The 17,446-nt window shown below is 36.6% G+C and overlaps 4 protein-coding genes across 6 annotated transcripts; 3 read left to right on the top strand and 1 right to left on the bottom strand.

Moving 5' to 3' along the window:
- The first annotated feature begins 6,052 nt into the window (after window positions 1-6,052).
- LOC122398385 (tRNA N(3)-methylcytidine methyltransferase METTL2) lies at window positions 6,053-7,617 on the top strand. 2 transcript variants are annotated; one of them, XM_043398182.1, is made up of 6 exons: window positions 6,053-6,338; window positions 6,473-6,625; window positions 6,715-6,807; window positions 6,880-7,143; window positions 7,223-7,395; window positions 7,469-7,617. In XM_043398182.1, exons 1-6 carry the CDS (start codon window positions 6,229-6,231, stop codon window positions 7,600-7,602), a joined length of 927 nt encoding a protein of 308 aa, XP_043254117.1. In that variant the 5' UTR covers window positions 6,053-6,228; the 3' UTR covers window positions 7,603-7,617. The 2 variants fall into 2 exon arrangements, with proteins under 2 accessions (XP_043254117.1, XP_043254116.1); XM_043398181.1 differs by having other exon boundaries at window positions 6,715-7,143.
- A 362-nt stretch (window positions 7,618-7,979) lies between these two features.
- On the top strand, window positions 7,980-12,337 carry LOC122398346 (protein HID1). Its single transcript, XM_043398110.1, has 12 exons — window positions 7,980-8,137; window positions 8,588-8,947; window positions 9,023-9,076; window positions 9,141-9,364; window positions 9,447-9,688; window positions 9,775-10,005; window positions 10,077-10,202; window positions 10,264-10,520; window positions 10,590-10,833; window positions 10,910-11,049; window positions 11,128-11,294; window positions 11,384-12,337. The coding sequence occupies exons 1-12, from the start codon at window positions 8,072-8,074 to the stop codon at window positions 11,604-11,606; spliced, it is 2,334 nt and encodes a 777-aa protein (XP_043254045.1). The 5' UTR covers window positions 7,980-8,071; the 3' UTR covers window positions 11,607-12,337.
- A 921-nt stretch (window positions 12,338-13,258) lies between these two features.
- Window positions 13,259-16,010, bottom strand: LOC122398391. 2 transcript variants are annotated; one of them, XM_043398195.1, is made up of 4 exons: window positions 15,833-16,010; window positions 14,852-15,059; window positions 14,456-14,651; window positions 13,259-14,354 (listed from the first exon to the last, which is right to left on the bottom strand). In XM_043398195.1, exons 2-4 carry the CDS (start codon window positions 15,025-15,027, stop codon window positions 14,064-14,066), a joined length of 663 nt encoding a protein of 220 aa, XP_043254130.1. In that variant the 5' UTR covers window positions 15,028-15,059; window positions 15,833-16,010; the 3' UTR covers window positions 13,259-14,063. The 2 variants fall into 2 exon arrangements, with proteins under 2 accessions (XP_043254130.1, XP_043254129.1); XM_043398194.1 differs by having other exon boundaries at window positions 15,366-16,004.
- An 86-nt stretch (window positions 16,011-16,096) lies between these two features.
- On the top strand, window positions 16,097-17,439 carry LOC122398381 (GTPase Era, mitochondrial). Its single transcript, XM_043398175.1, has 3 exons — window positions 16,097-16,437; window positions 16,535-16,966; window positions 17,050-17,439. The coding sequence occupies exons 1-3, from the start codon at window positions 16,210-16,212 to the stop codon at window positions 17,422-17,424; spliced, it is 1,035 nt and encodes a 344-aa protein (XP_043254110.1). The 5' UTR covers window positions 16,097-16,209; the 3' UTR covers window positions 17,425-17,439.
- Window positions 17,440-17,446: the final 7 nt, after the last annotated feature.

Below are 17,446 nucleotides of genomic sequence, written 5' to 3' on the forward strand. Positions count from 1 at the left end.
AGCTAAACAAAGTTATTCGCGGGGAATCGATACGACCCGATTTTTGTTAACGGACCGAACCGAATCCACCGCCAGATCGCCGCGGCTTCCCCGTCGCCTGGCAATTTTCCCCGATCGTTTATCGATCGAAATTTCCACCGCACCGCCCACGATCGCGAAGATACTCGAAGTTCTCCACCTTCGAGCCGCGATATCAAATTTTTGGCACCGTTATAAATGGCCGCTATAAACATGCCACACCACCCGCGGCCGCGTCAATCGTTACGATAGGAAGGCCAAAAGTGATATTTATCAAAGAACCGCGGTATCGACGATGATTAAAAATCTACGCTGTCGAACGTGTCGCGGACAGTTATTTATCGCCTCGACGATTGAAAAACTACGCTCGCGTTATAATTCTCTATCGGTTTCTGAGTTATCCGCTATACTGCAAATACACGTGTTTATTCTTCTCGAAAAAAAAGAAAAATTAATTTACTTAATTTTACAGATTTTGTGGACGATCTAATTATTTACAATGTACGTGTGTTACGTGTATGATTGTATTCCCTCTGTCCCTGTCGCCTCGCCCCTCACCCCCCCCTCCTCCACGGATAGTATTTTCTTAGGAACTAGGTACGGTAACCCCCGGCTGTCCACACGCAATATCGTCGCGTATATTTTTCGCTGGTCGCGTGGAGCGTTATCAAAAAATTTAGTAGACACGTTTCTCCGGATATCGCGGCAAGAAATTCCACGAGGTACGCCAAAATTCCCTAGGGGCACTCGGGTCAACAGGAAGTCAAGGCCACGCGGTCAATTGCCCCGCGATCCGTCGCCGTTATAAATAGATACGAGCGGCCGGTATCTACGCATCTATTTGCACGCATGCTGTAAAATCCGAAACGGAGTTATTCCGACCGAGGTATACGATTCTGATTTTCCGTGCGTTTTCCGTGCCGCAACGAGATCCCTCCATCGACCAATGAGACGCGTGACGAACGCATCGATCGTTAAATCCCTTAATGCTTTGGCTATCGATATACCCCAGCGTAGGTGGGGAAATTTTAATTAGTAAGTAGTCGTCTATGATTATAAACGAATTATAGATGCTACAGGAATGATTAATAACGGAATAAAAGGGAAACGACCAATTATTTCGTGGCTATTTATAGATCCATAACTTAATACCGAAACTAAGCGATAATCTTGCGAAACTTATCGAATCTGTCGTGGAACAGTAAAGTGTAAACCCAGGAAACGTTACGGGATTTTTCTGGGGTTCCCAATGGGGGTATCATTATGCAGTAGAGGATCAATACGTACAGTAAAGCAGTGGGTATGCTGTTTCGAGCAATCGCCGGCGTCATAATTAGAGCAAACGTCAGGAATGAAAGGAATGCTATGAATTTGACGTAGTAATAGTTTCGGTGGAATGCCTAATTTGCACTGTATATCGGGGCTGTGAAAATATCGAGTACGAAGCTGTTAGAACGATTCCCTAATTATTTCGACTGGTTTTTAATAGGCTCAGAAAATACAAGGCGAAACACGAAGTCTAAGCTCTCCTAGGTTCGATGTTCTCGAACTAATCCGTAGTTAATGTTTACGCGTGTCGGTTTAATGCCCTTTCAATTTTCACCCTTGCAACGTCCACCCCAGATATGTGTGTTGCGAGAAACCTGCAGTGCAATTTGCCCAGACGATTTACAAACAGATGTCTGGGATTTCGAAATCCTTTGCAAAAGTTACGTAACGCGTTGCAGAAAATCTTAAGAGCGTTACTCGTAAGATCTCTTGCGCTGAAAAATCCAACTAACAAAGAAGGGCAATTATTTGCCCAAACAAACCGGATCTTTGCCTTAATGGTAACACGATGCTACGAGAAAATATCAGATTTGTTACAATGGGGATTGTGCAGAAGGAAACAGTTCCTATCGAACAAGAAGAGTACTTATTGATCCGGTTGGTTGTGGATGTACCGAGTATGGCTTATAAATGCCAGTTCGCGAAAACTATAACCGATGCCAATTTACTCCCTTTGACGTAGAATTATTATGCAAAGCCAAGTATCATCGGAGCACTTGGACGAAACGATCTTACAGGGTACGATTATTTTATATTCTGAGAAACGATAGATGACAAGGCTCCTGGAGTAAATTGATAAGGAAAACCGATTATTCTATGCGATTGGAGCCTTCGTATGCAAAACGCGATCCCGTAGAATAAAATATCTCGGAATTACTTTAAACGTTCACAGACACTTTTGTCAGCGATCCTCATTTTGACGTTCGTTTATCCAACGTTCCTTTCCCGTACAACGACACGGTGGAAATACTTTTCGGTGGCGTCACGGTTTCAATGCGACTCGTTAAAAGGTACAGTTCCGCGGACAAATTCAGGGGGAATAACCCTGTACCACCCTATACCGGCGGAATATATAATCTCGGGGTCATTGCCCGAACGATCTTTGGGGGTTCCACCATGCCCGGAACGAGGGTGAGGTGCCTCGGAATACTGGGCTGATATCGACCACTTTCCCCAAAAGCTGAAACGCGAAGACAGAATTAAACATCTCCCTCTGTTTCGTTCGTAAATACCTAAAATGCTAACCTACATGAGAGAGAACCAGGAGGAAAAAAATTAATCGTCGCAAATAGAAATATCGACTCGCGAGACGGTTTCCCTTGCGTCGAATACAAAAATTACCTCGACCGGAATAGCAAGACGTTTTACATCAACGAACACACCCGGTGGACCAAACGACAGTACACAATCATTATTTACGTTCCTTATCGATTGAATAGAAATTGCTGATACGGGTCAGAAACGACCCGAGTACAGTAGTTTGGCGAAACGCAACAAGAACGCGGGATATCGTTTCGTCCAGGAGCGTAGGTATCTGACGTCGCGATCCATTAATAACAATTCGATCTTGTTTCCGCTAATTTATCGCTGGCGATTGCGTACGTTTCGCGCGATAAGCCGGGTACGTCATTCGCGACCTCGTCGAAGGAAAGTCTTCTTCGAGCAGGTCTCTGCCCACGAATCCTACGATCGCAAGATTAATCGATGCAGGTCCATCGATCGGAGGAGGGGGAGGTACTGTCTGCAGCAACGCGACGCCGAGTGAACGTGGTATAAGGACAAGGTTCGATCCTTTTCGGACGCTACGAAACGTCCGAAGGAGGAGGAGGAGTACCTCGAGGAGTGTCTTCTGGGTAGGAGGGAGAGTAGGATAAGGGTTGTTCGACGGGTGGCCATGCCTTTTGGGGCAGTGGCCCTTGCTGCGATGCCTCCGAGGGTGAGAAGGGGCAGACGAGGACCTACGCGTTATTGAGCGGGCATTTCCCACAAAGCGCAGACGAGGGCAACCACCCCGTAGTGCTGCGGCGCGCAGAGTTCTCTACTCTCCTTCCTCTCCCTCTCTCACCCTCTCCCCGTCATTCTACCTTTTCCTCCCTTACGGGTCCGATCTCTCTCTATCTCTGCATCTCCCTGCCCCTCCTCCCTCCCTCTCTCTCTCCTTTATCTTTTTCTGTCGCCTTCTTTTTCCCCCGTTTCCCTCTTCCTCCCAGCCTCCTCTTGTCCTTTCAGCATCCCTTTCCTCGCGCACGCACATACATAAATATATATACGTGCACGCGTATATATTTCTCACTCTTGTTCCATCAAACGGCGAGGACCTCCCCCCCTCCTCCGTCCTCCGTCCTCGGTTTTCCTGCGAAATTTCGCAACGACGATGGACGCTTTTTGAGTTTAGCGAGCGCGCGTCAAAACTCGGGAACGCGACGTTCAACCTTCGAGGAAGAGGAAGGAATAAAAAGCACAAGGGAGATGCCGGGACGTCACGGGCCCTCGTGACGGTTTCTCCCTTTTACTTTACGATTCGACGGGCCAGCCTTCGTTCCCTGCCCTGCCCACGTTTTTCCAGCAATTACGCAAGGGAGAGCACCGGACTCGCCAGCCGACTCCTGAAACGTAAACAGTAAATGAGACGGGACGAGACAATGCCGCGGGGCAACGCTCGAAATTGATATCCCCCGACGGTTTATCAAACTTGGAAACAACCATCGCGAAATACGACTGCCGCCCATCTCGCGTCGCGAATAGTTTCATCCGGGTCAACCTGTACCCTCCTTACATCGTTTTGCGTGTCATCCTTATTCCCTTTCAAAATGGTGATTGAAAAATTGAAAAATCCTGCGCAGGGAAATATCTCCGTTTTCGTCGTGAAAATCCCAGGCTTCGCTTTCCCGTTGTCAGTCGCTTTATTTTTTCGCTTACGCGTGCTTTCCTACGCCCATCTTTCTCGCTCGTATGCGCCAAACCCTTCCGTCCATCTGAAAAATTCACAATTCTGTTACGATATTTTACTGTACTTTTGTCCATGCGACATTCTGAATCATTGTTAACAAAAATTTTTAACAAAAAAAAAAATACTCTATCTTTTTATAAATAATTTATATTATTTTAATTATTATACAAAGAATCTTCCATCGACTGTGAAAGGTAATTGTTTTGTAGAATTTTTGCAACATCAATGATCCAACGTACAAACAGATATCTATTATACTTCATACTACATGAATTGATCCAGAATAAAGTGATCAGGAACTTTGGTTGAATTTATATTGCGCACTGTCTTGTAGAAATATTCAATCCTTTCTGTGAGATTTTCCAACATAGCTGAAACGTGTTTCAAGATAAAAAATTAAATGTTATAAAAAGAAATAGTGAGAGAAATTATTTATTGCATCTTTGTCGTGTTTTTCGGAGCCAGTGAAAATTAGCAAGTACTAGCCCCCGTGAAAACATGAGGGAAAGAGAAATGGATGTATCGATCTCACCCCTAGGGACTTAGTGGGATTAGGACATCACGGCAGCCACCCACGACGAGGCATGAAGCGCCATGCAGTAGCGGAAGAAGAAGCATGTAGCCCTTAGCAACGTGTTGCCGTGGAAAATCTCTACTGTTCCGTGGATTTCCAGAAAATTTAAACGAATAAACAAAAACTTGGACCTAAACTAAACTTAGATAGGTCTTTAACGCATACTGTAACAAAGACGAGAATCATAATGATACATACATTTTTTTTTTTTAATTTTTAAACGCTTATAATTGTCTACGAGTCTTTCTCCATTGCGTTAGATTTTATTATCGAAGGAATGAGAGTTAAATGAAATTTTACGTATATTCAAGAGTGATATCGATTTGAGAATAAAGGAGAAAAACACAATCGCACTATTCGTTCGTGCGGTACCAATCATCCAATGACGCAACGTGCCACCCTCTACGTCATACCCATCCTGTTTCCGCATACCACACAACCTCAACTGTTAGGTCCCTATTTGCATAACAATCAACATTCTGCTGTTAATAAAATGTTATTATTATCAAATTAATAAAATAGCAACTGCCCCATATCAGATCTCGTCATATCTCTCGTCCCACCTCGAACTCTCTTGTCGAACAACGGACAAGTGAAGTTGACTGTCCAGTTTTCACGGCGCCTTCGTTGGCGGTGGATATGAATTACCGAGATGCCTCTCTGAGAAAAAAACAAACAGAGAAACGATATTAGAAGAGTTTGTAAACTACCCTTCCTTGCTTACTGTTAGTGTACTTAACAGTTCATGGTCTTCTATTGTTGTTTTCGAAGGTCATCTTTCTGGATTCAGAATTCCACAACCACCTTTCCATATGTGGTTGGCACGGCGCTCTATGATTCGTCCGTCTTGTAATTGAATTTCGTAATGATTGTCGGCTGTACGTTGACATACCTGTCCTGCTTCACGACAGTTCGATCACAGCTGTACGATAACATTATCATAGATGTCCAATCCTTTTTTCCTTGTACCATGATGTTCGTCGAATTTACTTTTCGTTTAGGTGTAATTAGTTAAGGTGATGTTTAACTCGGAAATTTTTGCAACTTCCGAGTTTATCTGTAAATAAAGCAGGAAATTATGTAGACAGATTTTCATGACCATGTTGACTACGATTTTTTTTTGGAAAGTGTTGTTTACTGTTTGATATTTTTTTCTATTTCTTGATCAAGTACCCTTAGGTTACACCGTTTGCTTTCATGTAAAGTCAGTCCTGTCGCTCATAATATATATTTTTATGAAAAAAAATGTATCGTTCTCGCCTCGTTTTGGGAAACATATTTGTACAATTTTAACGCATTGTCTGCGTTGAGTATTTGTACACTCGCATGTGTTTCATCAAAAGCGCGAAATGTAAAGATGGAAGAGGACATATTGGAAGCTAATCAAGATAAATCGAACGAAAAAAGACCTCAGTTTGGCAACAGAATACTATCTAACTATACCAATGTATTTCAACACAATTCGTGGTAGAAATCTTTTCTTATTTAATATTTACCGATATAATTGCTATATTAAGAGGTTATAAAATCTTAACCTATAAACTATAATAATTTCAAGTCGAATTATGATTTAACATTTTTTTTATGACTATTATTTGAAGGGACAATGTTACATGGGACGAAGAACAGCAAAAATTAGCTCAACAAAAAGTAAACCAAAATTCGATAGTGACGTTTCCGGATGAAAAGATCTGGGAGTATGAACATGAAGCTAATAAATATTGGGATAAATTTTATGGAATACACGAGAATAAGTATACCGATATACTATATTAGTAAAGTGTTACACAATTAGTTTTATAGAAAATATCCATCTACAAAGGTTTTGTTTTCAATGTTGCAGATTTTTCAAGGATAGGCACTGGCTATTTACTGAATTTCCAGAGCTAGCCATGACCAATGTAAAACAAAATATTAAACAGCCTCTGAGATCTGTGTCCAAGGACATGGACGGAAATAGCACAGAAACTCATATTAAAATTCTCGATCTACCTAGTTCTAATGGGAGTAAAATTTTGGAGATTGGCTGTGGGGTAGGAAACACAGTGTTTCCGATACTTTTGTACAACACGGATCCAAATTTATTTGTATATTGTTCCGACTTCTCCACGAAAGCAATAGACATACTGATGCAGAATCCTTCGTACGATACATCCAGGTGTAAGGCATTTGTTCTAGATGCGACGCAAGAAGAATGGGAAACACCTTTTGAACCAGAAAGTCTGGACATTGTAGTGCTAATATTTGTTCTTTCGGCTATAAATCCAAACAAGTATACATTTCCTTCGATTGAATGTATGAAATTGTATAGTTGAAACTTGTGAAATTTATGAATCATATTCTATTTACAGAATGAAACATGTTATACAACAGGTGTACAAATATTTAAAACCAGGTGGATTAGTTTTGTTTAGGGATTATGGGAGATACGATTTAGCCCAACTGAGATTCAAACAGGGCAGTTGCCTTGCAGAAAATTTTTATGCCAGAGGGGATGGAACCAGAGTATATTTTTTTACACAAGGTATATTTAATTACCTTTTCATATCTGTATTACCGACTTTGTTGAATCTTAAATGCCATGTATTTATTTGCAGAAGAAGTTAAGACACTATTCGCGAGTTGCTGCTTTGTGGAAGAACAAAATTTAGTAGACAAGAGGCTGCAAGTTAATAGAGGGAAACAGCTTAAAATGTATAGAGTATGGATTCAAGGAAAATATAGAAAATAAATTGAACATGTTATTTACCATAATTATACTGCATTCATCTCTATTACATTCCCCTATACTCGCGTGAACAATTCCGAAATTATAAACAATAACTATTTATACTATCAAACAAATTATGTAGTTTTATTTTTCACTCGTAAACATTTATGAAAAATTGAAATTTCATTGCATTATTGATCCAAAGAAGAAACATTTAACATTGCAATTTTTAACTTCCGTATGTAAAAGTGATACAAGTCATTTAGGTAACATAAAAGTACTCAAGAAGTTATCGCGTTATTTCGAATGATTTATGATCTAGAATAATTTATCGTTTCAAAAATAAAGAGAAGTTCTTATTGGTAACACTGCTATACTGTAGCGTGTAAACATGGCGGTGGCCGTGATCGTTCTTGTTTAAAGCGAAACAAGTAATTTTTATCATTTAACAACAATCTTTTAACTGCAAGCCAATAAAAGACAGAACAACATGGGAAATGCTGACACAAAGTTAAACTTTCGGAAAGCGGTCGTTCAACTGACATCGAAAACACAAGTAAAAATTATTGTTTATTATCACGTTCAGCAACATATGATTCGGTTGACGTTTGACGTTTGTATGCATCGAAATATATACAAATTTGTATTATCACCAAAATAACTTTCTGATTCGGATTAAATCGTTTTTTTTTTTTAATTTCATTTAGTTGTATGCATTACGCGATTTGACAAATACATTTCGATAATTTAGGTTAACCTTTATACTGCTGAATTAATCAGTGGTAGGAGAAACCTCGATGCTAAATTAATTTCACAATTTTTTTTAATTAACATACCTGTAACTACATATAAAAATAAAATAAATAAATAACAAAGCTAAATGATTCATTTATGGTAATTTTTTTTACTTGAGCATGTTGAGCAGTATTGTTACCCATACTTGAGTATACCCAAGTGTAGGTGTTAAAAGGATAAAACAGTATAGCAGGTTTTGTTTTGATTATAGGTGATCAATGCAACGGATGATACATTTTGGGATCAATTTTGGTCCGAAAATGTGACCAATGTCCAAGACATATTTACTTTAATTCCTGCTCCTGAGATTCGTATACTGAGGGAAGAGGCACCATCAAATTTAGCCACATTATGTTACAAAGCGGTCGAAAAATTAGTAAAGGCAGTGGATAATAGTTGTAGAACACAAAGGGAACAACAAACTGTTTTGAATTGTTGCCGTTTGTTGACAAGACTATTGCCATATATTTTCGAGGATCCTGATTGGAAGGGATTCTTTTGGTCCAGTTTACCTGGCAAAGAGGATGAAGAAAGCATTCCATTGGCTCACTCTCTACTTAACGCGCTTTGTGTACGATCGCATACTAAATAACAAAAGAAACAAAAAAAAATTGAATTTCTTAATAACATGCGTGTCTGGTTTTAGGATTTATTGTTCTGTCCTGACTTTACGGTAGCTGCAAATCGAAAATCTGGTCCTGTAAGTATTTCTCTTTATTTAATAATAATAAAAATGTTAACAGATTGTATTTTAAATTACCTAGGACAAAGCAGAAGAACTGCAGTCTATAGATAGCTGTGAATACATTTGGGAAGCTGGTGTGGGATTTGCACACTCGCCTCCTAGATATTCAATTTTAGATTCAAACAGAACAGAGTTGTTAAAATTGTTACTCACATGCTTCAGTGAAACCATGTACAATCCTCCTATGGATCTTTCGGTAACGCCGAATAAATGGATCCAGCATTTAACCAGTTCTGAAAACAGGTAATTCGTAACAACTTTTACTATAAAATTCATTCTATGTATTTGTACGTATTTACGGAAACTTTTGATATTTCTATAACAGACATGCATTACCTATGTTCACATCACTGTTGAATACAGTATGCGCATACGATCCTGTTGGACTTGGCGTACCATATAATCACTTATTATTTACCGATTCGTTGGAACCTCTCGTCGACGTTGCTTTGCAAATTCTTATAGTAACACTAGATCACGATACTAGCGGTGGTGCTCCGTTGGAAGAAGGAATTCTTGGGGATAATTTATTTATTAATTATCTGAGTCGTATTCATAGAGATGAAGGTAAAAATTGTCTACATATTTAGTTGTATTAATTTCAAACAAGAAACTCAGTAAATTATAATATTAAAAGACAACTGTTTTTATAGATTTTCAGTTTGTACTGAAAGGTATCACAAGACTATTGAATAATCCATTGATGCAGACATATTTACCAAACTCGACTAAAAAAGTACACTTTCACCAAGAATTATTGGTATTCTTCTGGAAGATGTGCGATTACAACAAGAAATTTTTATATTATGTACTAAAAAGTTCCGACGTTCTTGAGGTGTTAGTGCCTATATTGTACCACTTAAATGATTCGCGCGCAGACCAATGTAAGTTTTTTAAATCCTGGCAATCGGATAAATTTCTCTAGAGAAGAAACAATTGAAAATAATTTTTTTAGCTCGAGTTGGATTGATGCATATTGGCGTGTTTATTCTACTTCTGTTGAGCGGCGAACGTAATTTTGGTGTTCGATTGAACAAACCATATACGGCCACGGTACCTATGGATATACCGGTTTTTACAGGTACAGTAATATTACTCCGTGTTACAATAAAATGTTATACAAAATTGTAAAATATTTACAGGTACACATGCTGATTTGTTAGTCACTGTCTTTCACAAGATAATCACAACCGGACATCAAAGACTACAGCCATTGTTTGACTGTCTACTAACGATTCTAGTTAATGTTTCACCATACCTGAAAACACTGTCAATGGTGGCTAGTACAAAATTATTGCATTTACTCGAAGCATTTAGTACTCCATGGTTTTTGTTCTCGGCTCCTACTAATCATCATTTGGTATTCTTTCTCCTTGAAATCTTCAACAATATTATTCAGGTGATTCATACATTTTTCTACAAGTTATTTCTTATTTAAATAAATCTAATATAATGTTCATATTACCAGTATCAATTTGATGGGAACAGCAATTTGGTTTACACTATAATACGTAAAAGACAAGTGTTTCACGCATTAGCAAATCTACCAAGCGACTGTAATACAATTGCCAAATCTCTCAGTAAGAGACAACGCAGACATGTACCCGCTAGTACGTCTAGTGAAAATATTAACGAAGCAGCGATGGAAGGATCCCATCCTGCTCAACCAGCAGAACCTGGAACATTAAAAGCAACTTTGTTAGAAACGCCAGGTAAATTCACGTTAGTGCGCGGCGTGATGCTAATAAATTTTATTGAATTTTTGCGAGCGGATTACTTTTGTGCCAGGTATCGAGAAAATGACTGAGAAAGAGTCTGCGCATCCGTTAAGTCCTTCGGTGAACGTTGACGTAGGGAAAGCTAATCATCAAAACAATACAGACAGTTCAGAGGATTTAATGACTACTACTAAAAATACCGTTATACCGGTAGGAACATGACTGTGTTGTTAATTTATAATTTCCTTGAATATTTATAATTTATTTATTGCGTTGTTAATTAAACAGAAGGGAGGTATCAGAGTGGCAGAGTACACTAATTCCTCTAACAACATAAATCAGTGGGTTCCTTCGAGCGATTGGGTGTATCAGTGGAAGAGTAAACTTCCGCTGCAAACTATTATGAGATTACTTCAAGTTCTTGTACCACAAGTCGAAAAAATATGCATTGATAAGTGAGTAAACACGATTTACTATTTTAAGTTCTAAAATTTCTTACAATAAAAATTTTGATTATTTTCTATTTGTTTCTTGAACGTTTTAGGGGTCTGACGGATGAAAGCGAAATTTTGAAATTTTTACAACACGGCACTTTAGTTGGCTTGTTACCAGTACCACACCCTATACTTATCAGACGATATCAAGCAAATGCAGGTACAACGGCTTGGTTCAGAACATACATGTGGGGTGTAATATACTTGAGAAACGTTGAACCACCGATTTGGTATGATACAGACGTAAAATTATTTGAAATCCAACGAGTTTAAGCATGGCACACATTAAACATGTGAATTACGTTCAGCATGATTTAGAACTGGAATCTCTATTCTACTCCGGCATAAAATATTGTATCCATAATATAAAAACGTATGTCTAAATAATCTACAACTTATAATTTGCACAGAGTGATAAAAAAAAATTTACTATCCTTTTGAGCAATGAAAGGAGACATTTTTATGAGTGTAGCTTTTCTTATGAATCTATTACACAGAGTTACAGAACTGATTTTACAGACGCCGATTGCAAAACAATATAATAATGTAGTGTTACGATTCTTAACTGTCACTGACGGATGTGTAAATATTTGCGATTATGCGAGTGCCTTCACAGATGTAACTGTGACAAATCATTAAACCGAATCGAAGAATATTACTTAAGTAGCGATTCAGTTTCATTGAAAAATAGCTACTCATTGTTTGCTTGGTAACTTTAATATTATTTTCACTGTTTGTTTCTCTGTATGGAACATGGCATCGCAGTTATATCTATTATTAAATTTATTTTCCTTGTAAAATACTGGTTTTGTATGTCTGTGTAGTAGTAGTTACATGTTTTAAAGACAGCTTGATAATTCATGCAATTTAATGTAAATTGGATTATTCAAATTTACAAATATTGTGGATAATTTTTACCTTATAAATAGTGCTACAAGCTTCGGTATATTGTTTGCAGCGATTAAAATATTGAAAATTATTCTCGCAAAGGGAAAAATAATTGTATAACTTACATATTACATTTCAATAGTTTTAAAATTATACATTTTTCAGTACGAAAGGAAAGAGAAATCTGTTTAAATATTGTAAATGCACCAATAACCTTATAAAGATCTTATATAATTTAAAAGTTTAGAAAATTTTTAATTAAAATTAAAACGAAATTTATTTTTTATTTTTGTAATCTTTTTCCCATGAAATATAGATCTTCGTGTTGCAACCTTTATTTCATTTTATTATTATCTTTCTACATATTGTTTCTATGTACAGATTGTGTATAGCTTTCATCTAAACTTTCTAACTTTGCAAAGCATAATGTAGATTAATTGATACAGTTGCAATAGTTGATCAAAGAATTTATACATATATTCTTTTCCTTTGGGTACATAATTTCTGTTTAAATTAAATGAAATACTTAAACTAATTTATTAGAATTTAAATACAATATTAAATACTTTTATGTTTCGTATCTTATTTGTGTATTGGTGCAGTTACTTCTATTTTATGTATATCAAGAAAAGACGAACGAGTCTTTAATACATAAAGTCTTATAGTGAAATGATATTTAAGCACGTTATGTATACAAAATAAGCACCTACACTTAATCATTATATGATAAAGCTATACAAGTATAGTGTAGCATAGAAATTTATAACGAGTTTGGTACTCTTAATTGAAAATATAATAAAACAAAATAACAATACTTTCCTTATTACAAGCTATATTTTGATGTACAGAACTATAGCTTGAAGTTCATTGTTAGTAAAAAGAAAAATTTAATATTCTATATGATGATATATTATATAAATTTGTTTTAAATATGAAACAAAGTTACTATATAAGCTATAATTTATATGCGCGTATACGCTTTTGACATTGTCAAAAAAAGAAAGAAAAAAAAATGATATAAAATCGTGTTAGTTGCGTTTACGTCAGTCGAAAAGTTTTAGACTGACAAAGATGTATGTGTGCTTGCTGTGTGCGTTGCGTATGTACACACTTACCCATATTATGTACATGTATGTAATTAAATATTATAAAACACATAATGCTTAATCTACGTTTTCATTAATTATTACGCTATAAAACTTGTAACTTTATCCATATGAGATTGGTTTATGGGAAGAGTGAGCAGTTTATACATTAAACATGACTGGCATTTGTGCGCCGATTTAAATTTTCTTCGTTTCTGTTGCGGAAATAATACTTTTTATTCTTTAAACGAACGAATATATTGATTTTGCGTAAATTACATGTTACGTGCTTCATAAAGAAAATAAAGAAACGTTTTGGTTTTTTCAATGGTACGCTATTCTATATGTTTTTTTGATTAAATAAATTACAAGCATACATTTAGGTATAAAAAATTAAAATACATATTCTCTTTCACTAAACATAAAATATTGCAAGCTTGTCTTTCATTCCTCTGTTTGGACATTGTATAATGCCCAAAATAGTCTTCTTATGCTTTCTAGTCATAAACATTATCAAGAATGATGTCGATGTTGCATCACTATATATATCACAGATGTAAAGTTTGCCTATCCTAGAACATTTGTTGATACCTATGTTTTACTTGCTTTTCATAAATTAAAAGCTCGTTAGTGGAACGTTTATGTTTAACGATGTACGATGATAATATATTGTATCAATGATTCGTCTTTAAAAAATGTATTACATGAAAAAATAGTGATAGAGTTCTATACATTATGACTTAATATCAACATTCACTTATCGCATGACTTTGTCGTAAGACGGTGGCGGTGCCTCGTCCGTCGAATTAGGCGGAATTAAAATAGCAATGTGATAAGGTGGTGGTGGATTTTGCCTTACTACAGAAACAGGTCTAATATTTTCAGTGGGTATTGTATTGGTAGCAGTTACAGATGCGATATGTTCTTCTTGAATGCGATGCTCTTGGTGATTGTTGCGTTGGCTTCGTCGACACACAATAGAGTACAAACATGCAAATACTAATAACGTTGATAGACCCCAAAACACAAATATTTCTAAACCTTGACCCTATTTATAAAATATTTAAACGTTACTTGTAAGGAGAATTACGACGGAGGATACACTTTATAAAAGGTTCTCTTAATTAATATGTATTAACTTCGACTCACTTGATTGGCAAAGTAAAGTTTTGCAGCTGCAACGAATCCCGCTGCAAGCACAAACGTTATCCAGAGGCCGCACCGTAATCTGTAACTTGCTATCTCTGCATCATTGAACTCTGAGAAGTCTAAAAGACTTCTGTTTGTTCCGTTCGGAGTAGTATTTGATAATATTAACTGATTATTCCCAGCTGTTGTTACATTACTGTAAACAAAAAGTTTGTACATTTTCACTATATCCTTGGTTATAATTTTGTAAACACCCATATCCTTGCGCATAAAATTTATAATCAAGGGCGAATCATTTATAAGTACTTTCTGATAGACATGTATAAGTGAGTCACCCTGTATATAAGAAGAACATGTTCCTCAGAATCCTCTTAGTAGACCTTTTTCTTTAATTACTTGGGGATGTTGTTCAGCTGAGTGCGTTGACTAGAGCCAACTGGAAACCTGTTTTGAGTTTCACTATTATTAGCTCTTATCGATGTTCGTATCAGCCTGCAATTATTCACATTACTAGGACCAGCCATACTCCCAGCGGTGCTCAGGTTATGGAAACGATGAAGTGGAGTAACCATTTGTCTTAAATCCGCATTATATCGACACCGATCTACAAAACCATTAAGTACAAAAATATAGATATTTATATTAAAAATGATTCTATATATTTAGCAAATTTTCGAGTTTTTGTAATCGTATGTTAATCCTTATGTAAATAACCAAAATACTCGGGGCTGTACAATAATCAGGGCGCTTGTGTACTCAAAGTGCTTTGTGGTATTACGATAAGAACGTTAAAAATTTGTTAATGAAATATGAAAAAGGTTATCCTGATATCCAGTCATTGACACAAGGGTTAAATTGATTTAGATTTAAGAGAAGGTTACAAATTGAAAGATATTTCATATTATCTTACTGAAACGCGTTTTTGGTATAGGTGTGGCGGGGTATCGGCGGCCAGTGAAACCGTAATACCTGCCCGCCGGTTTATTAATCCAGAAATGCATGCTCCGTTCGATACTTCTCAGATACGCATTGTTATTTACCGTATCTTCGTAAGATCAGAACAGCTAAAAGCTCGATACTTTCTTTGTCACTTTCATAAGTACTTTTCGCAGCGAGACTGCGGACGGTCCCTAGTTCAAGTTCCACATCCCGTGCATTTTAAATCGATGCACTGCATCGGCGCATTTCTCGTATTCATCATTTATGGCGAACTACATTTAAGATAATTTTAAATACAGCCCGACTTTGTCTATACGACAACTTCGATCGCACACACGAGCTCTCCGAGTGAATTCAATGTATCGCGTATACGATAATCTCCATTCAAACAACACACATCAATACGGGGAAAAAGCAAGACGCGGCTTGAAATTCTACCATTGTCACTTTAAAACCGGGCAGGTATAACAAGGCTGATGAAACTTGTACACCGTTTAGTATATGTATTTCTGCCGTTTGAGGGGAATATGGCACACATAATACGTCCCCTTCTCTTTCTCGACGAGCTTCTGGTTGTGTGGTCCGTACGGTTACAAGTTACAATGACAAATGGCGCCCGGTGAATGTGATATCGTGATGATCCTGCGCGGCTTAGCACGCCTCTACAGGTAAACGGCTGAAGCTCTATCGGAGGATTGCCACAACATTCAAAGATGTTGTCAAGAACATAACCTAATAATTTTTTGACAATCACGTACAAATAAAAAAATGTATTGATAATTATAAAACTAAAAGACTTACAAGCATTTCAAACAATGTTACTTTTTATCAAAAAGTGTACATTTCAATCTAACTTGTATTTCTGTAAACGATTATTTTCCTGTTCTACTGCACGGAAGGAGAAGTACAACAATGAGTATATTTTAGATTCTAATCAAACATTGGTATTACGTCGAGAAGATGCAAAATTTTTAAAGGTTGCTATTGTAGGATTACCAAATAATGGAAAGAGTACCTTAATAAATCAACTTACAAAAAGAACAGTACGTATTCTTGTTTATGCTTTTTGTTATCTTATTTGCTTCAGCAGCGTATTATGTTAGCATTTTATTTAAAAAGGAATATCTGCTTAATGAATAGGTATGCCCTACCTCTTCGAAAGTTCATACTACAATGCACAAATTTGAAACGGTATATTCAGAGAACGATACACAAATTGTATTTATGGATACACCTGGATTAACAGCACCCCATGAAATGAAGAAGTATAATTTAGCAAAAACATTTAAGAATGATCCAGCAGAGTCGATAGCCGAAGCAGACGTTATTGGAATATTACAAGATGTAACTAATATATTTACCAGAGTTAAAATTAGCGATATTATACTCGACTGTTTAAAAAGTAAAAGGGATGATGCATCGCTGTTATTGATTTTGAATAAAGTTGATAAGTTAAAGAAGAAAGTAACATTACTAGAAATAATAAACCAACTAACAAATAAGAGCTTGCTGAAATTTGATGATATTTTTATGGTATCTGCGCTCACTGGGGATGGTGTAGACGATTTGAGGGTAAAATATTATTAGAAAAATATTAGGATAAAAGTAATTGTAACTAATTACCTATGTAATTTATGTTTCAACATATGTTTCAGAATTATCTGCTCGATTCGGCTAAGATAAATGATTGGCAATATGAGAAAGATGCATTTACCGACCAATCGCTTGAAACTGTAATAGAAGAAACAGTAAGAGCTAAATTGCTGGACCACCTTAACCAAGAAATACCATACAATATAAAAACAAAATTGGAACATTTTGATATCAGCGAAGATGGAACTATTAGTGCTGTTGTGTTATTAAAGTGTAATAAAAAACGTAACGTATTTTGTTTATTAAAGCAAAAAGGGCAACCGCTTAAAACCATAGCAATGGCAGTAGAAAAGGAATTACGAAATGCCTTTAGAACTCACGTAATAGTGCGTTTATCTGTGGAAACTGATCAACCGAAAGAAGAACAAGCTAAATAAATAACATTATCATTTTGTAATT

The sequence above is a fragment of the Colletes gigas genome, unplaced genomic scaffold, assembly GCF_013123115.1.
Source record: "Colletes gigas isolate AHSC1104 unplaced genomic scaffold, ASM1312311v1 Colletes_gigas_Sc00011, whole genome shotgun sequence".
In the NCBI taxonomy this organism is placed as follows: domain Eukaryota; kingdom Metazoa; phylum Arthropoda; class Insecta; order Hymenoptera; family Colletidae; genus Colletes; species Colletes gigas.

Excerpts from the sequence above, each read along its gene's own strand:
- LOC122398385 (XM_043398181.1), top strand. The coding sequence starts at position 6,229 with ATGGAAGAGGACATATTGGAAGCTAATCAAGATAAATCGAACGAAAAA. Across the intron at positions 6,626-6,714 it reads TATGGAATACACGAGAATAA|ATTTTTCAAGGATAGGCACT; the intron begins GTATACCGATAT and ends TCAATGTTGCAG. Across the intron at positions 7,396-7,468 it reads AGTATATTTTTTTACACAAG|AAGAAGTTAAGACACTATTC; the intron begins GTATATTTAATT and ends ATTTATTTGCAG.
- LOC122398346 (XM_043398110.1), top strand. The coding sequence starts at position 8,072 with ATGGGAAATGCTGACACAAAGTTAAACTTTCGGAAAGCGGTCGTTCAA. Across the intron at positions 8,138-8,587 it reads AACTGACATCGAAAACACAA|GTGATCAATGCAACGGATGA; the intron begins GTAAAAATTATT and ends TTTTGATTATAG. Across the intron at positions 10,521-10,589 it reads TCTTCAACAATATTATTCAG|TATCAATTTGATGGGAACAG; the intron begins GTGATTCATACA and ends TCATATTACCAG.
- LOC122398391 (XM_043398194.1), bottom strand. The coding sequence starts at position 15,456 with ATGCATTTCTGGATTAATAAACCGGCGGGCAGGTATTACGGTTTCACT. Across the intron at positions 14,652-14,851 it reads CAGCTGAACAACATCCCCAA|TAATGTAACAACAGCTGGGA; the intron begins GTAATTAAAGAA and ends TTTTGTTTACAG. Across the intron at positions 14,355-14,455 it reads AACTTTACTTTGCCAATCAA|GGTCAAGGTTTAGAAATATT; the intron begins GTGAGTCGAAGT and ends TTTTATAAATAG.
- LOC122398381 (XM_043398175.1), top strand. The coding sequence starts at position 16,210 with ATGTTACTTTTTATCAAAAAGTGTACATTTCAATCTAACTTGTATTTC. Across the intron at positions 16,438-16,534 it reads ATCAACTTACAAAAAGAACA|GTATGCCCTACCTCTTCGAA; the intron begins GTACGTATTCTT and ends CTTAATGAATAG. Across the intron at positions 16,967-17,049 it reads ATGGTGTAGACGATTTGAGG|AATTATCTGCTCGATTCGGC; the intron begins GTAAAATATTAT and ends CATATGTTTCAG.